General features: G+C 42.8%; 2 protein-coding genes across 3 annotated transcripts; both read right to left on the reverse strand.

Annotated features, from left to right (window-relative positions):
* Window positions 1-256: 256 nt before the first annotated feature.
* Window positions 257-11221, reverse strand: syt5a (synaptotagmin Va). Of its 2 annotated transcripts, XM_035398814.1 has the most exons (10): window positions 11116-11221; window positions 7670-7984; window positions 6414-6428; window positions 5544-5719; window positions 4736-4831; window positions 3846-4013; window positions 2933-3100; window positions 1964-2081; window positions 1091-1224; window positions 257-759 (listed from the first exon to the last, which is right to left on the reverse strand). In XM_035398814.1, the coding sequence occupies exons 2-10, from the start codon at window positions 7977-7979 to the stop codon at window positions 550-552; spliced, it is 1395 nt and encodes a 464-aa protein (XP_035254705.1). In that variant the 5' UTR covers window positions 7980-7984; window positions 11116-11221; the 3' UTR covers window positions 257-549. The 2 variants fall into 2 exon arrangements, with proteins under 2 accessions (XP_035254705.1, XP_035254706.1); XM_035398815.1 differs by lacking the exon at window positions 6414-6428.
* A 2214-nt stretch (window positions 11222-13435) lies between these two features.
* On the reverse strand, window positions 13436-16184 carry LOC118216669 (ferritin, middle subunit-like). The gene is made up of 4 exons (XM_035398056.1): window positions 15908-16184; window positions 14957-15103; window positions 14252-14377; window positions 13436-13759 (listed from the first exon to the last, which is right to left on the reverse strand). The coding sequence occupies exons 1-4, from the start codon at window positions 16010-16012 to the stop codon at window positions 13607-13609; spliced, it is 531 nt and encodes a 176-aa protein (XP_035253947.1). The 5' UTR covers window positions 16013-16184; the 3' UTR covers window positions 13436-13606.
* Between the last annotated feature and the right edge of the window lie 3538 nt (window positions 16185-19722).

A 19722-nucleotide genomic window follows, 5' to 3' on the forward strand; every position in this document is an offset into this window, starting at 1 on the left:
GTTTTGGTAATATCTCAGCAGATCTATACTTCAGTAGCAGTGGAGCCACTCCTTCATCGTCAACAGTGTAAGTATTTCCTGTTTTCTCAAAGTGTCTTTTTGACAGTTTCTCTGTTAAAAGCACTATGCAAATGTAATTTACGTGAACTGAACTGTCAGTGGAGAACTCTGAACACCACGGTGCACCCTACAATGCTACCTCTGCACCTCAGTCAATAAGAAAAGCCACCTGTAGAAAGTCCCATTGCACCATCCATCCCTTAACACCAGTAATTTATTTAGATTTGTTTACACAAATTGGTGTTTTATGACACATGTAAAATGTTTTCAGTCATAGAAACCAAGAAATCAAATTTTACTCTTCTCTAAGCCTATTTGCACATGCACGCAAACACACATATGTGCAAACATGCACAAACACACACACACACTCTCTCACAAACGTAAACGTGAACGCTGGAAACAAAGGTAAGAAATGCCATATGGTTGGATGTTTTGAAGGGGGGATGGGGGGCAATTAGTATCACACACCCCCGGGAGTAGCGTCGCTTAGCGATGGGGTCCCTTAAGGAGGGCGTCCACCTCCTCTTCAGGCTGGAGGGTGTGCCACTGGGCTATAGGGCGCCTGGGATTGGCCAGCATGTCTGACCAATGGCGGAGCCCCACGCCGGAGGCCCCGTAGCCAATGAAAGTCTTGCCAATGGCGTCATTGCTGCCCAGCTTGTCGTAGTCGTAGACCGTAATGATGACTTGCATTTTCTACATGGAAAGAGAGGCAGGTCATTAGTAACGTACACTATCAGACTGTCAGAATACTTTTTTAAAACCTTTACCATTTAACCAGGCGGGCCAGGTGAGAACTAGGTTCTCTTTTACAGTGACCTGAGGACTCGATGTGGGTAGGAGATGCAAGGGATTGTGTAGCCAGTCAGCTACATGGGGAATGATCATGTGGCCAGATGTTGACAGTAATTTTTTTTTGTTGGCCCGTGCTCAGGAGATAACACCCCTACTCTTTCCTAAAGTGCCATGTGATCTTTCACGAGCGCACGTATACAGGCGCAGGTGTGGAATCAGTGCTCAGTCTCACCTGTATCTGATCGAAGGGAACCTCAAAACTGAAGCTCTCGTTGAAATAGGGGTTGAGGGTGTTCTTCTTCACCGTGGTCTTCTTCTTCTTAATCCTTTTCCCATTGTGCTGGAGAACCACTTTCACGAAGGGATCTAGGAGGAAGACAGAAATGCATTTTCATTGGCTGAATTCAGGACGTGGAAACACTGAGAGGGAAGGTGCACTTGGCAGCTGGGGGTGGGGGTGGGGGCGGAGCCCCACCGTTTGAGTGAGTGCCATTCATCTCAGCACTCTTTCTCATTGGCAAAGCCTTTAAACACCTGCCGTTCTCTTATCGCTAGGAAACAGAGCAGGCCATTATTTAGGGAGATGTAAAAAAAAAAAAAAATTGAACTGTTGAAACCATAGTAACAATGATGTAACAATGGTGACTGAAACTGAAGCATAGAGTTCCATAAGGCAAAGGCTGTGGATAAGTGGATAAGTTGTAGAATTCAGTATTACAGGACCAGGTTTAAATTTTCTTAGTTAGAACATCGGGTGCTGCTGTTGCACTTTTCAGAAACTTCAAAATTTATTCAACTGTACCAACAAAAAATAATCTGTAGAAATTGTTTACAAAATATGTAACACCAAGAAAGTCATGATTATCCTGAGTAGGGAATATGTATGCATCAAACATGAAAAAAAAATGATGTGGCCATTTTAAAGAGTGATCCAACATTAGCTCTTGAGGATTCATGCGTTCTGAAAAAGGAATTTGCACCAGTTCTGTCTTTGTGTTAACTTGACTATTACACGTTGAATTGTTCGTGTTTGTGGGTGAACACCAGACCTTTTCCGTACAAGAGCAAGATGGAGAGAGGAAAGGTGTAGGAACGAGGTCATCACCTGACAGACCGCCCACGTCCATCTTCTTGAGGTTCTTGGCCTCCATCACGTTGACGGTGAGTTTGCCGGCCGTGGGGACGTAGCGCAGGGAGATGCAGACGTCGCCCAGCCTCTCTTGCTAAGGAGTAAAACAGTTAAACAGATGGAGATTCAACATGGGGCTCTGAGAGGATGCAATCTTAGAGAGGGGGGGGGGGGGGGGGGGGGAGAGAGAGAGAGAGAGAAAGAGAGAGAGAGAGTGGGGGAAGAGGGAGAGAGAGAGGTGGGGGAGAGAGACAGAGAAAGAGGGAGAGGTGGGGGGGAGAGGGAGAGAGAGAGAGAGAGAGAAAGAGAGAGAGAGAGTGGGGGAAGAGGGAGAGAGAGAGGTGGGGGAGAGAGACAGAGAAAGAGGGAGAGGTGGGGGGGAGAGGGAGAGAGAGAGAGAGAGAGAAAGAGAGAGAGAGAGTGGGGGAAGAGGGAGAGAGAGAGGGGGGAGAGAGACAGAGAAAGAGGGAGAGGGTGGGGGGGGGAGAGGGAGAGAGAGAGAGAAAGAGAGAGAGAGAGAGGGGGGAGAGAGACAGAGAAAGAGGGAGAGGGTGGGGGGAGGGAGAGAGAGAGAGAAAGAGAAAGAGTGAGGAAAGAGGGAGATAGCGAGAGTGGGGGGAAGAGGAAGAGAGAGTGGGGAAGAGCGAGAGAGACAGAGAGAGAGGGAGAGAGTGGGGAGAGAGAGACAAAGAGGAAGGGAGAGAGAGTGGGGGCAGAGGGAGAGTGACACCATGGACAAAGAGAAAAGGGGATGCAATGAGAGAGAAAGAAAAAGGGATGTGATGGAGAGAGACAGAGAAAGGGATGTGATGGAGAGAAAGTGTGTGAGAGAGAAGAAGGGATGTGGTAAAGAGAGAGAGAGAGAGAACCCTCGATGGTGTAAGGAGGACACACTGAGAAACAGCAGACAGGGAAGGTAAAAGTAGAGAGCTAAGTGGTCTGAACCTGCTCTTTTTCTCCGCTCTGCAGGTCCCTCCACTCGTGCATGGGCTGGGCCAGGTCCACGCTGTTCATGGGGATTTTCACCTCACCGATCACGTCGTGTTTGGAGAAGCGGTCAAAGTCGTAGACCTGCAAGACCAGGGTCTGGCCACCCAGCTCAGCATAGGGGATCTGACTCAGAGACAGAGGGAGAGAGAACGCCCATCTAAAGCACCATTACACAAAGAATGCCCATCTAAAGTACCATTACACAAAGAATGCCCATCTAAAGTACCATTACACAAAGAATGTCCATCTAAAGCACCTTTACACAAAGAATGCCGATCTAAAGCACCTTTACACAAAGAACGTCCATCTAAAGCACCTTTACACAAAGAATGTCCATCTAAAGCACCTTTACACAAAGTATGTCCATTTAAAGCACCTTTACACAAATAATGTCCATCTAAAGCACCTTTACACAAAGAACGCCCATTTAAAGCACCTTTACACAAAGAATGTCCATCTAAAGCTTGCAGCTTTCCAAATTGGGAGGTCATACAACAATTACTTCAACTATTCAAATAAATATAGATCAGGGCTACCAGCCCTGTTCCTGGAGATCCACGGTCCTGTAGGTTTTCACTCCAACCTTAACAAAGCACACCTCAACCAACAGCTAGAGATGTTGTGGAGCTGATAATTAGTAGAACCAGATGTGCCAAATTGGGGTTGAAATGAGAACCTACAGGGTGGTAGAAACAGGATAGAAACAGGGTTGGGCAGCCCTGATAGAGATGATGACCCACACATCCAGATGGCATCCCTGACCCAGTGCTCCGAAAACAATGAGTAATAAAACATAAAACTGGCAACCCTGCAGAGGTCAGAGGGAAGGTCATGCAGAAAGGTAATGCCACACAAACACCACGCAGACCTTAAAGGTGAAGGTCTCGTTGAAAACAGGGCAGAGGTTCTTGCGCTGAATCTTAGTCTCAAATTTCTTCTTCTTGTCGGGCAGCATGTAGACCTTGACGTAGGGGTCAGAGGTCCCCCCCATGTCCATGGCAGCCAGATCCTGGGCCTGGAGAATCCCCACTATGAGCTGGGAGCGACCAGAGAGAGGGCTTCAGCACTGGAGTCAACAACCAACACCAAGAGACACAGAGATACTCTATACTGAGAGAGACACAGATGCTCTATACTGAGAGACACAGATACTCTATACTGAGAGAGACACAGATGCTCTATACTGAGAGACACAGATACTCTATACTGAGAGAGACACAGACGCTCTATACTGAGAGAGACACAGATGCTCTATACTGAGAGAGACACAGATACTCTATACCAGTGGTCTCCAACCCTGGTCCTGGAGAGCTACAGGGTCTGCTGGTTTTCACAGTGGCTCTGCTCTTCATGAATCAATGACAGCAGTTGATTACACAGTTAACTCAACTCACCTGGTGTCTTGGGTCTCAATTGGGTGCTGATTTTAAGGTGAAAACAAAAACCAGCAGACCCTGTATCTCTCCAGGACCAGGGTTGGAGACCACTGCTCTATACTGAGAGACACAGAGATGCTCTATATTGACAGACGACACAGATAATCTATACTGAGAGAGAGACTACTACACTATACTGAGAGAGATACAGATACTCTACACTGAGACACAGAGACACTATAATCTATAGTGAGAAACACACACAGATACTCTCTACTGTGAGAGACACAGATACTCTATACTGAGAGAGACACAGATACTCTATACTGTGAGAGACACAGATACTCTATACTGAGAGAGATGTACAGTTACAGAGACACACCTGGGAGTCAGTGAAGTTGTAGTCCAGGGTGAACTCCAACTTCCCCAAGTTCTCCTTCTCCTTCTCTGCTTCTCCCTCTTTCTTATCTCCCTCTTCCTGTGGAGGAGAAAAAGAAGACAAACGTGCATTATAATGATGATAATGACGATGACTCCAGCACTGCAATAGAGGAGACGAGAGATGCCCTGTATATGATTCAGCAATGAATGAAGAAATGCTATCCGAATTGCTCTGCCCAACGAAACACATCATAACGACAATCCTTCCCATGTTTGTTCCATTATAAGGGCTGTTATCCCCTTTATACAATATTTCTTAGGAACTATTGAAACACCTTCTATGTAACATGGAAGTACTGTCGCCTCAATGTTCAAAAACAAGTTAAACAGACTGAAGATTACCAGGTAGCATAGCGCAAAAAGAATTCCTTTTTTATGATTTCTGATTTTGATTTATTTGAGTGTCCTACATCATAAAGATGCCCAGCCCACACAGTCTTACAAGACACCATAACTCATACAAATCCATGCTTGAGACAGGGCACAGAGAAGAAAAACAAAAGGATTATCTCAATTCCTCATATTCACCCTTGCAAAACAACCCAGGATTAACAATAATAGGCATAATTCTTGAGTTCTGAACATGAAGGATCCTCTGTCATCTTTTCTGGGCATTAGCTGTAAATTTAGTGCTAAAGGACTGTCCCTCCAGACTAAAATGCAGAGATTCGCTGCATTATCGGGGGTGTGAGGTACGGCTGACCCCCCCCCCCTCTTATTTCCCCCACCCCACTCTGTGTCCCGCTCACCTTCTCTCCTTCCTTCTCTCCTTCTCCTCCAGCCTTCTGCCGGTGCCCCGCCTTCCTCTCCCTCACTTTCTTGGGCTTCTTCTTCTTGCTGATGAACTTCTTGAAGACGCAGAAGGTGAAGCAGCCCACCAGCGCCAGCACCACCACCACGAGGGCGCCCACCGCCCACATGGGCACTGCGAGGACCAATCAGAGCGTGAGACGCCGACCCGCTGTCAGCGCGAAGGGAGGGGCTTCACCGGAGGAACACACGCAGGCACGCAGAGGGACGGATTGCTCCACAGACAGGTGGACTTACGGGTAGGACTCAATTACAGACGCACAGGCACTTAAACCAACCAGGCAACATTAACATTGCATTTTAATGACAACAACAACAGCAATACTACTACTAATAATTATAATAATAAAATAATATAAAGTCTTGTTATTTTATCGTACAATAAATTATTATTTTTCTTCTTCTTCTTCTTCTTCTTATTATTATTATTATTATTGTTATCAAGTTATATATTTAGTATACAGTATATAAGTTATATAAATTATATTTCATGATGTTGTAAACTGGAAAACCAGCTTACAGAGCAATGTTATGTTTTATATATATAATATATAAAATTCAGAAATAGATACATAATATAGGTATTATCCTTTTAATCTGGATAGCATGAAGGTCACCTTGAAAATGCCTAGAGGGAAAACTGCAGCACACATTCAAGGGGTAAATGAAGCGTACATATGCCACAGATATGACTACACATTACGGCAGGAAAGCTGATTGGTAGAACATGCAGGGAATAATGGACGTGGAAGTGAAAGAGAGGAGAGAGGTGGATGAAGGCAGGAAGGTGACTGAAAACATGGACTTACTCTTCATATGGTGGTCTGTGACAGGGGAGAGAAAACAAGGACAAGAAAAGAAAGGGATGTTAATGATGGAAGGGTGAGGTGGGCTGGATTTAAATGAATAAAGCCACTGCATGTTGCCCGTGGTTCTGTTATCTCCACACTCTGCTAAATCCCCTGCCATGCTTTCTTTACCCGTTTTTCTCCAGTCAAACTGCAGTGCTCATAATGACCTCTAAACCCTGTTTCAGGAAGCAGGATTACTGAGTTAACTGGATAACTGCACTGAGTAAAACCCAGAACCCTCTCAAATCTTGAACATGGACTGAAGTAAAAAGAGCTGTTCCGGGTTTTACTCAGCGCAGTTATCCAGCTAACTCAGCAATCCTGCTTCGCGAAATACCCCAAGCAGCACATTCTCTTCCGATGGACACAACACCAAGCAATGCTTCTTATCACGCTGCAAATAGCTGGTCGGACTCACACACAGACATGAGTCTGAGGAAGACTCCTTGTGTGCAGCGGATCCACCAGTAGGGACTGACTGAGACAGTCCCATAATCCCTGCCACTGGTGAAGACCGCTGGACACAGCCGCCATTGGCGCAGTCCGGATTCGATACTACACCAGAGCGTCCTTACTGGAACAGTGACTTAACAGGAAGAGCCACCTGGCAGCTCTGTCTCTTATAACCTGAATGCAGAACCCATTTTATATGACAGGAATACATTAAATTTCCTTCCACTAAATTACAGTACTCAAATTTAGTGCTTAGCAGTGTTACACAGTGAATCACAGTGTAGTGGTGTTCAGTATAGAAGTGTCACACAGTGAATCACAGTGTGGTGGTGTTCAGTACTCATATGTAGTGCTTAGCAGAGTTACACAGTGAATCACAGTGTGGTGGTGTTCAGTATAGCAGTGTCACACAGTGAATCACAGTGTGGTGGTGTTCAGTACTCATATTTAGTGCTTAGCAGTGTTACACAGTGAATCACAGTATGGTGGTGTTCAGTATAGCAGTGTTACACAGCGAATCACAGTGCGGTGGTGTTCAGTATAGCAGTGTCACACAGTGAATCACAGTACGGTGGTGTTCAGTATAGCAGTGTTACACAGTGAATCACAGTGGGGTGGTGTTCAGTATAGCAGTTTTACACAGTGAATCACAGTGGGGTGGTGTTCAGTATAGCAGTTTTACACAGTGAATCACAGTGGGGTGGTGTTCAGTATAGCAGTTTTACACAGTGAATTAGAGTGTGGTGGTGTTCAGTACTCACTTGGCAGTTGCCCATGCTCATTTTGGAACTTGTTCTTCATGTGTACGTAGTTGTGCCCGTGATGGTGATGGGGTGGGGTGGGGGCCAGCTCATGTTCCCTCTCGTGTTCCGGGTTATGTTCCCGCCCGTGTTCCCACTCATGGTCTGGCCTATGTTCCCGCTCGTGTTCCCAATCATGTTCCTGCTCATGTTCCCACTCATGTTCCGGTCTATGTTCCCGCTCATGTTCCGGTCTATGTTCCCGCTCCTGTTCCCACTCGCTCGGATCTGCCGTCCGTCGCCGCCGGCGTTCCGTGGCGGCCAATCGCATCGCAGCTATAGGGGAGAGAAGGTATTGCGGGAAGTCAGTCGCTGGTCCGGTATATTTTATCTGAGCTTTGTGACTTAGATGCTTTAAGTCCCCTGTGTGTAATACCCTATATCTCTGAAAGTACTAATGTACTGGAAAGCCCCATCTGATTGGTTGACTCTCCTCCCTCCTATCCTCTATCCCTCAAGCTTTATCTTCTCCGGACCCTCCTCCGGATCAGGCTTGTGTGCACAAGTGTGTGTGACATCACTGCACTGATACACTCCACATATTTAATGAGATCTGTGTGGCAGACTAAGTCTGTTTGCGACTGCTTACAACTTAACTGCAGTATCACAATTACAGGGACATTGCAGTGATATATATGTCAGTCTTTTTATAAAACTAAATGTCCCTTGTTAGCTGTGTGGACACTGAAAATTTCTATTCAACAATTTTTCATTAGAAAATCGTTAACATTGGTTTGTAAACATGCACCCACTTATTTTATACATTTATTTTGCACATATCTACGCTTTAATAAGAACTTCCTATGAGGATTTGTGCTTTACATTCATTTTAAATTTGCAATATTCATTTAATATGAACCAGAAGGCTATGAATTGGCAGAAATGTATATAGTGTTAAAGCAGTGGGTGTTCACATAACCAGTGTTACAAATCTGCTGACTTCAGTTCATTTATACATACATATCACCACTGCTACATTCAACATTTTTCTTATTTGTAAAGAAATGTATTTAACTATAGGCCCCAAAAGGCCTGACCTTTGCTGTCTGTTCAGTAGTTTTTCTCATTCAAACGGATGTAGCTGAATGTATATGGAGCTACTGTGACAATCAACAGGTTGCTTGCTAACATGCTAGTTAGCATATCAGACTCACAAACAGTTTTTTCTATCCAATAGCAGTTCATTGATAGTTATTATGGATTATTATTATTAGTAGTAGTAGTCATAGTAGTAGTAGTAATACTGTAATGCATTGCCATTTTCATTCATTTTACGTCTAATATGTTTAACAGCATATTCTGAAGTCACCCTGGTGTTATGTGTCATTTACATGTTCTGTATATGCTTTGGCAATACTACCTAATGACCCTAATCTCCCCCTACAATCTGATACTCTGTCTGCGCCTCCCCCCAATCTCTCCGCATTATCATGGCCTCTCCCTACAGACACATAACAAGATTAATTGCAGAAGGTAATCCAACAATCCAAAAGCTTATCTAAATTAGGGATGACTGTACACAGTTGTAAACAGATTGTTTTTCAATGACTGGTTGAAGGCCTATACATCACAGGCATTTAGCAGACGCTCTTATCCAGGGCAACTTACACATCTTTTTAACATAGCATTTGCATTGCATCTATTTATACAGCTGGATATATACTGAAGCAAACAAGCAGGTTAGGTACCTTGCTCAAGGATGCAATGACAGTGTCCTAGCGGGGAATCGAACTTGCGACCTTCAGGTTACAAGACCAGCTCCTTACCTATTAAAATACACTGCCGCTCATTATACCACACTACCCATAGTTTCACTATGACAACGTAACCGATATCAGTTCCGACAGAATTCCAAGGCTGTGCTGATGCATCAATAGATGAGAATGGGTCGGGAGTAGATCTGACGTTAATAGGCTTGTGATTTTAACAGCCAATGTTACAGGGACGTGGTTTGCAGAGTGCACTTTCCGTTGTAATCGTACAACAAAAGAACAATCAGCAACACCTTCTACAGGCTGCCTCGGGGTACATATCCATAATGCAATAATTATGCGTTAGTAATTATGTGTGACACTTTCCCCGCCTATGGTTCACTGCGAGAGAATGCAGGGCCAGCGGAATCTCAGTCTCTGTTTGACCTCTGGATCTAAGCAATTACACTGACTAATTACAACAAATATCCCTGTTAAACCTTTCTTATGAATAATGACTTTAAAACTGGCAACACTTCACAATAAGGTCACATGGTTTACCATTAACTAATGTAGTTGTTAACCGCTAACTACTGAACTACTAAAGTTAATCTGCTTTGTTAATGTATTTGTACATCATCAATTCATGTTAACAACTACGTTAGTCAATGCCAATTCTGTTGGATGAAGAGAGGGGGCAGAATTATTATACAGTATAAGGGGAGAAGGAGAGTAGTGGGATGAGACCTGATGATGGGGAGAGAGATTATATCTGGGAACCACGGATTGGAGTGTGATTGGCCAGTTGAAAAGGCAATGGGTGTGGTTCAGGAGAGTTCAGACAGTGATTGACAGGGTGTCACAGGGAAGATGTATGGGGGGTGGAATGGATGGAATCTGAAACGCCAGTACATTGATTTGACCTGGATTATATATATTATATACGCATAATTTTAATTTATGTTTTATGTTAATAAACAAAAAAGGTTCCTCCAACGAGGGGTGGACGAGGTGGGCCAAAAAACAATGTGAAGCATGACACGAAAGATGTTCGATTTAAAAGGTGATAGACTTCACTACAGCGCTCTAAACGAATTTATCCCAGATTCCCGGTTGACAGATAAAGCTTGGGATTTTCTAGAAAATAATTTTGCACATTTCTGAGTACATAATTTTGCTACCCATGAAAGATCTAAAGACTAACACCGCATAAAGCAACCTGGACAATCGCATATGGTTAAAAGCCTATTTTTAAAAATAAAAATAAAAATAAGATCAAGCACAGGGACACTCACAATAATAATATTGTACATTTCAGCTACGACTCTCCGCTTTGTCTTAAGACAAATGTGCACGTTACATCTTTGATGGAGGGTATGTGGGAGGGAAAAGGGCTCAGGCGGAGGCTGTAAGATTTATTCAGCTGTGACCACGTAAACACGCTGGCACTTTTATAAACACAATGGACTAATGAACCATCATACATGCAAAATTATTTAACTAAAACACAATTTTCCCACATTTCCCAGGTAAACATCGATCTTGAAAAAGTATAAGCAGGCTGTTTTTCTTGGGAGTAAACATTTTCTATTCCACCGTAGGAAATTAAAACCAATATTTTGACTGAACGGAATATGATCTAGCTTCTAAATACGCGAATAAATTGACAACTTTTAATTTAGAATTAGTTCTAAAAAAAGTTTGAAAACAACCTACCCGAGAAAGTTTTATCCTCTCCCAATTCTCTTGACTCTTTTATTGTCGTCTTGGGAATACCTTTGCCTGAAAAATCTGTTGCACCACCTCATATCTCCTACCTCCCCCCCCCCCCCCCCCCTTTCTCTCTCTCTCTCTCCCACCCTCTGCAAACCCACAGCTAATCTCCTACATTTCCCGAATCATGTGCGCATCATCGTTCCTGTATTCTCAGTCTATCTAAGGCGCATCGAGTTGCTAAACCAATGCTCGACTTAATCTCTTTCTATCTGTTTGAGTCAGAATTATTTTGTTTTTACGATGTACGCCTGCCCAGCCATTACGGGAAGAAAAGTAGCTGACGGTTTCTGCCTTGCTTTATTATGTCTCAGCTACAACCCGCAGCGCGCGCTCACATCCTGCCCTCTTCTCTCTGATCTCTGCAATATCCAAAACAATCCCAATCCCAAGGTTATCCATCTGGAGTCAGTTTCTTCTGAAAACAGTTTACCTGTCAATTCATCAACATGTGATACTGGCAAAAAAAGCGAAATAAATATGTAAACAGAACAGAGCTTTGCTAAACTTTACCATTCGATGTTATAATTTTTCAGTTGTTATTCATTGGAGTAATTCAGCGTTCTGTCACTATTCTATTTTCTTGTAGGCCTACATCGAATTAGGATTACGGTTACAGGACCATATTGACCATATGCCACCCCGCAGTCCATCTCTTATATAAGTCAAATTATTTTCTTTGCTATATTTTAGCACGTTGCTGATTTTTTTAGACGCTTTGCTAAACTACCGGTTTGTACACCGTAAAATGTTCGGAGTTAAATCAACTCTTACTGCGTAGGTTACATGTGGTCCCGAATGGACTCAGAGTTGAATTTGCTCTGGGAAATTTACTGTGTAAAGAAGCAATTGCATGTATTATTATTATTATTATTATTGTTATTATTATTATTATTATTATTATTGTTGTTGTTGCTGTTGTTGTTGTTGTTGTTGTTGTTATTATTATTATTTCGGCCAGATACTGTCGCTGTCCACTTTTAATAGTGCTGAACAGCGTATTGCTGTATATCACCGCTACTTTAGAGTCCCCAGTGACAAAAGTGTAACGGACGGAAAGACAAGAAGGTGCTGACTTTCCTGGAAACATGATGTTGGTAGGAACATGTGACGTATAAGTTCAGCTCGCTCCACGTGATATCTGCTTTTCTGCACATCAGAATGGGGTAGGGTTCGTGTGAGGTGAGCGGACTGTCTTAATGTTGTTGGTTGCGTTGTAGCACCTACAGCCTGTAATTTATTTTAACAATGACAAATAATCAATATAATACAATCTTATCATCAACGTGATCTCTCACATAGGCCTACAACGCATGCAAAAAAACCTACCAATATTTCTGAGCTAACATGAACGGGGGGGGGGGGGGGGGGGGGGGAATGGGTTCTGTCGATCTACAAAAGAAAGTGTAGCTGTTGAAGAAAGTTATAACTGACCGGGTACCAAACCTTTTACATGGGCCCTATTCACTTCAGTTTATTATTCTGAATTTATAATAAATGTAAATAAATAGTAATCATGCGGTAACCATGCATTGCGTAATGTGCATTCAGATGTTGAGTTTAATTTTGTACAACTCTGAGGTCATATTGAGTCCTTCAACTCATTGGGCCTCGTTCACAAAACTTTTCACAAAATTGTTTTGACTTTTGTTCTTAAAAATGTTCCTACCTTTGATTTTGTGCATATCCCATGTGTATGAGATGATGAATGCTGACCGTTTATACATTTTATGTGCAATCCTGTTCATGTGATTAAATACAGATAAGAAAAAAAAGATGAATGCCAAAATATTCTTGGAAACGATGGAAATGGATATTAACAAATGTGATCGTACACATTTTGTGAATGACCGGAGGTGTCCAAACTTGCATACAATGGTACATAAACAGGATAAATAATGGTTCCTTTCTGGCAGAGATGTGTTAGACTGTGTGCCCCCAAGTTGCCAGGTTTTGATATGTGAGATATGACTGACGTAATGATATGTGTAATTGCCCTCTGCCAGTCACAGCTTCAGCCTATCATACCTGGGCTGAGGCGTGAATTAGCCTCTTCCACTAGAATCACTGAGAGATCCTCTCATTCACTCTGATCCTTTGTCTGTTTAAAGTCACTTTAAGATGCCCCTCCAGTCTTGTTACCCACTTGCATAAGGACATCACTCTCAGCCCCAATAGATTCTCTGAATACCAATGCTACTCCTCCTCCAATGCTACTCCACCTCCAGTCAATGTGAACAGACAAAGAAAGACCATCGCTTAATATTTTTTTCAATGAACTTTATTTTATTTTTATAAGACTGCTTTCACGGCTCACAAATGCATTTTTGTTGTAAATACGTCGGTGGGGGTGTATTGTATGCAAGAATGCATGCAGCACCGCCATCACCCCCAAACGAATTCAGAGGGACTTGGGCTGAACAAGCAGAGAGGCTCAGCTGCTCCCCAGGGACAGCTTGTCGAACAGGTACTCGGCCAGCTTGTTTTCGGCGGTCTCCATCTTGGAGAGGTTGGTGATGTAGTCGCCCATCTTCTTCATGGTCTCCACTTGCTCGTTCAGGTAATGGGTCTCCAGGAAGTCGCACAGCTGCGGCGGAAAAGGGAGAGAGAAGAGATGTTAGAAGCTAAGAAGAAAAGAGAGGGAGACGGATTCCACCAACGCCACTCGCGACGCTAATAACTGGATCGGCGACCGCAAGGTTTTAGACTCAGATCAGATGCTATATCCTAAAACACCATACTAAAGAACAATTGATGCTGGTTCTCAAAAAAATGTGAAATTGAAAAGCAATGTCCCTTTGTTCCAGATCATGTTTTCAACAATATATGGGAGTTTCCACTGACTCAGATCAATTGCTCTTATCAGCATAAATATGGACATATGGTCTGATATCCATTGATAGCCTGCTCCAAAGTCCAGTCTTCCCACTGCGTTTAGACCCTGAAACAGCACGCAGCACGATTGCTATCGCAGTTAACGTGTGTCTGCAGGCCTTGCGCTGCGTTAAGCTGGGATTGGCTCTCGGGCAGCTGGTGAGAAGTACAGCTCTTCCGTCGGACAGAGATAACGGGGACTCACGTGGGGGTCGGTCTTGTCGGCGGCCATCTTGTGCAGGTCCAGCAGGGCCTGGTTCACGGTCATCTCCAGCTTCAGGGCGCACTTCATGGCCTCCAGACCGCTGCTCCACTCGTCCCGCTCGGGTTTCTGGGGAGGGAGACCGCATCACAGGGAGGTCAGACAGGCACCCCGGTCAGGCTGACCGCATCAGACTGACTAACCCCGCCCCCACCTTCTGCCAAAAGGTACATCAGTATGACCCTTATTAGGCCTCTAAACCCCTCTATACCTCATATATTAACACCTAAGCTAGCTCAAAAGCTGCACGAGCACTCTTAAGTGGATGACTAAATTTGATTGGCCTTCATTGGGGACAATTCTGCTTCAATTCAATCAAATGAAAAATGCGCTATGGTGACATTTCAGGTCATGAACTGAATTTCAATGCATTTCCTCAACTGACTGAACTGAAATGGAACTGATCCTGACCCCGCTGAACAAATTTAACTGAAACTGAAATGTCTGCTAATTTTGATGTACCAGGGGCGTGCTACGTAAAGAAACAATAAGATATTAAACGCCAGTCACGGTGAGGCGTACTCTGGACAAGACAGGAGGGTACGCAGCGCTACGTTTGAGGGAAGCGAGTGCTCGTTCACTCAGCCAGCGCTTCGCGTCTGGGTCCGTCGCGCGGTAAACGGCAGAGCCGTTCTCCAGGCCACTGACCTTGACGTCCTGCAGGAAAATGCGTCCCCCTCTCTTGGTCTGAAAGGACATCAGCTTCTCGGCGTGCTCCCTCTCCTCCTTGCTGTTCTCCTTGAAGAAGTGCGCGAATCCAGGGAGAGCCACGTCATCCCGCTCGAAATAGTGAGCCTGACAAAATACAATAGATTTAATAATACATACAAACACAGGTACTACAGAAAACAGGTTATGAGGTGTGTGGGTATGTGGCCTGCCCTATGACAAAAGGTAAGCCAGTCAATAATATATAACATCATAAATAACTTGACTTTTTAGTAAGACAGCACTGCAGCATAGAGAAAGCGGATAGAGGTTTTTGGCTGCTAAGCTGCTACACAGTAAAATGTCCAGTGTTAATTCAACTCTTCACAGATAACATTTGGTCCCACTCTGGAATGTGGGATCAAATGTTACCTGTTGACAGCTGAATTAACACTGGACATTTTACTGTGCATCGAGTTCAATATCAATAGATGCTCACAGACTGTATAGTAAAATTAGTCATCTGTTTAAATAAAAAGGTAATGTTTTTACTTAGTAAACGGCCAGACGTGACGCACATTGACCTCAGACACTGCGGATTGTTAAAATGACTGCTTCTGTAGTCTGTCATTAACTTATTCTCCTGTCGTAGGTCAAAGACAAATACATGACACACTACTTAAACTTCAATGCATCCTTGTCCAGGGTGACTGACATCGTCATATTTGTTCATTTTTACAGCGGGGGATTTCTCCAAAGCAACTACTTTAGGCTGTCAACTTTGCCAAATTCGTTCACAAATACATACAACCTGCATCCTCCCGTTTCCACAACCTCCAAAACGCTAGTAGGCTACAAATGCCACAATGTCCAAGCGCTCAACACAGGTTTTCTGCGTAATCGACATATCAGGAAAAGCCGACACAGTTTGCCGCAGATAAGAAAACTCACCATAGACATGTAAGTGTAGGATGCGAAGAGCTCCATATTAACCATCCGGTTAACTGCTGCTTCGCTGTCGCGGTGGTAATTCTGGCGGATCTGAGAAGCTTCCATCTTGTCAGTTGATTAAATAAATAAGTTTATAAATACGAACAAGCAATAAATATTCCTGCAAAAACAAATATTCAAGTAGAGTAGTACAAGTTCTGTTCAAGCACTGTTGACCCAAGAACTTCCCTGTTGTCTGTAACTTCAGGTGACGGGCTTCAGTATTTATTGTGTTGGCAGGAGTATGTGGCAACCAATCAGCGACAGTCTGAAAGAGGAAACCGCGGGCGTGAACGAGTACATCCCAGGAACTGGTACAGCCAGGACATGACAAAAAGACATATCATGTGAATGATCATGTGATTTTGTTTCCCCTAAAATCATGCAGTTGTGAGAACATCTTCAAAAAAATCTAAATAATATACCCATATGCATTTTTCAACACTGCAGAGATTACTGAATTCAGTTTCAGAATTATCTGGATTTCAATGTACTATTGAATTATTCCCTTGTGAGAAAGTTGGACAAAGTATTGCAAACGGCTTTTCTCAATAAATTCCTTCATGAGATCTAGTGAACAAGAGTCATTTTTACCTGTCTTTTATCTGATTGGTTTAAGAGCTTGTGGCATTGATGCGGCATTTTGGGCAGCAGTGTAATATAGTGGGTTAGGAGCTGGTCTTGTAACCTAAAGGTCACCAGTTCAAGTTCTGGGTGGGACAATGCTGTTGTACTCTTTAGGAAGGTTCTTAACCTGCATTGCTTCAGTATATATCCAGCTGCATGCATGGATAAATGTAAAAAGTGTAAGTCGTGCTGTATAAGAGTGTCTGCTAAATGGCTGTAATGTAATGTAAAGTTGTCACAAACTTATGTACATTATATCAGAAATTAATGATATTTATTGCTGTGTCACATTACTGATCAAAGCCGAGTATAGAACCTCTTCCACAGAGTGCCAGTCTATTACATCTTTTGTTTACCCTAATCAGAAATAATTTCTGTCATAGGTTTTTAGCAGGGAGTACCTTACTACAAAGTGAATGAACAAAAATGCGTGTGACAGTGCAGGTTTCTGAATGACCAGGGTTTTCTAATGTATGATTAAGTATGTGGGAAACCTAGCCAAGCAATGGCAAATGATTGCTTTATCATTTCTAGAGGAGAGAAGATTTTTTCCCCCACAAATTCATATTCAGTTGTTATTAAACTCATTAAACTCCACTAAATATCTGTGAACATTTCCACTGACATGGCAGTTGGTTTTCAAAGAAACAGCACCAGCAATAAAGATTATATCATTGTTGTATATTCATAGACCTTTGTTCTTTAACAATGTGGGGATTCAGCTATTTCATTGACACAATAGCTTATTTCATAATAAGGTGGAGTGGAACTCTGATTCTAGGTGTTGTTTGAGGTTTGTTCAATTCATCAGTTGCCCTAGTTGTATATTACAAAGAACCAATGCAATGCAATAAAGCAGTTAACCATCACAAATCATATTTTGTCATAATGTACTGTATCAAAGAGTGCACTTTGATGGTGTAATGTATTTTAAGGCAATACACTAGCTGCAAAAGAAGACAATTATGCTGATGTGTAGTGCGATGACTTTGCCTTTTGTGTTACTGCTCAGACTGAGTCATCTCTTGTTATTGCCGTGTCATGATTACTCACCTTCTCCCTCCATGCAGAGTTAATTCGGGGACAGAAAACAGCTGCCTAACTGTGACTCAGCACTTTCAACTGTAAAGGTAACCGTTGGGAGAAGAACCGCCCTACATTCAAGGAATTGTGGCGTGGCTGTTAATGGGCCGTGACTAGTTTTAAAAATTTATAGAGACCTGAGAAACCTAGGAAGTCTGAGGAAGTACAACCAAGCCCAGGTCATGGTTCTGCGGCAGAACAGATAGTGAGACTTGCCTGTGCCGGAACATTCCTCACGCTTTTTAAGAGAAAATACAGAAATAATATACCATGGACGTAGTCGTGACAATGGATTTCCAACTCTATATTAATGATCCTCCCTCAGTATGTGAACATGCAAACTGCCTTCTTTACTCTTACAGTGCTACACTTTTCCTCTCTGAGCAGAAAACAAAATCATTTTAAATCAGCCAAAGACTTGCTTTCCTTTTTCAATCGTTTATGTGATAATCATCTGTCTATAAATGTTAAGAAAACCGAGCGTCTCCATTTCAGATCTTCACAAAAACAGCTCCTCATAACCAACCCCCTCAGCTAAACGATGACTGGTGAGCACTAACACATAGATATCTTGGAATTACCTTAGATACAGTTGAGGCCAAATGTCTACACACACCTAGGCTAAAGACATTCAAACTCAATTTCACATTTCATGTTTCCATTTCCTGTGTTAAATCAATTAGGGTATGTACTTTATTTCCATAAGAGGTCATTTCAAAATAATAGCTAAGAGACAGATTTATTTCAGCTTTTATGTACTATATCAGACTTTCAGTGGGTCAAAAGTTTACATACACTGTTAGTATTTGGTGGCATTGCCTTTTAATTGCTTAACTTGAATCAAACACTGTGGTAGCCTTCCACAAGCTTCACACAATACTTTTCTGGAATTTTTGCCCATTCTTCCTGACAGAACTGGTGTAACTCAATCAGGTTTGTGGGCCTCCTTGCTCAGACATGCTTTTTCAGTTCAGGGATTCAGGTCATGGATTTGTGATGGCCACTCCAATACTTTCACTTTATTGTCTTTAAGCCATTTTGGGGGTATGCATTGTTCTGCTGGAATACCCAGTTGCGACCAAGTTTTAACTTTCTAGCTGATGTCTTGAGGTGTTGCTTCAGTATTTCTAGATAATCCTCCTTCCTCATGATACCATTTATTTTCTGAAGTGCACCATTCCCTTTTCCAGCAAAACACCCCCACAACATGATACTGCCACCCCCATGCTTCAACGTTGGGATGGTGTTCTTCATGTTATTACATACTATCAAATGTAACTGACCTTGCTTAATCAATTGTTCTCAGACCAAAGCTGTTTATACTACGTGTGTCTTGGCCATGCTACTTTTGTTGTCTGCTACTTTATCAGATGCACTCTGGCTGCGGGTGAAACTGAGTATTGCACTACATGACACAGAAAAAAATACATAAAGGTCACTGACACTGCACTTCTTTAGAGAACTGCCGATTCTGTATTTCTCTCCATCATGTTATGTATTAAAGCTTCTCAACCTTGACAGACGTCTCCGCGTAAAACTGAATGTTCACTTCGAAAGTTACCAAACAACATTCTTTCATGAGTCATTTGCAGTCTCTTACCCGAACAATCTAAACAGAGCCGGCCTTACATTACAAGCTCTACCACTAATCTTCAGATTCCAGTTCCTGGCTTTAGAAACAATTATGGTCATAGATCATTTTTTTGTACATATACTAAGACATGGAACATGATTTTCAATCAGAATCAGACCCCTGCTAACAGCCTTCAAACGATCATACCAGCACTTTCTGATTTCATTGATCTTTACCTGAACTTATTGTTCCTCTCCTTTATATTTATAGATTTTCTTTTAATTTTACTCATATGCTTGTTTTCTTAATCTTGCAAATTTGTTCTTTCATTTACCAGGACAGGTCTAGCAGGAAAGAAATTTGACAAACTGACTTGTTGGAAAGGTAGCATCCTATGACAGTGCCATGTTGAAAATCACTTCAGTATGACCCGTTCTACTGCCAATGTCAGTCAATGGAGATTGAATGGCTGTATGTCTGATTGTATGCACCT

This window comes from Anguilla anguilla, chromosome 17 (genome assembly GCF_013347855.1).
Source record: "Anguilla anguilla isolate fAngAng1 chromosome 17, fAngAng1.pri, whole genome shotgun sequence".
NCBI lineage: Eukaryota > Metazoa > Chordata > Actinopteri > Anguilliformes > Anguillidae > Anguilla > Anguilla anguilla.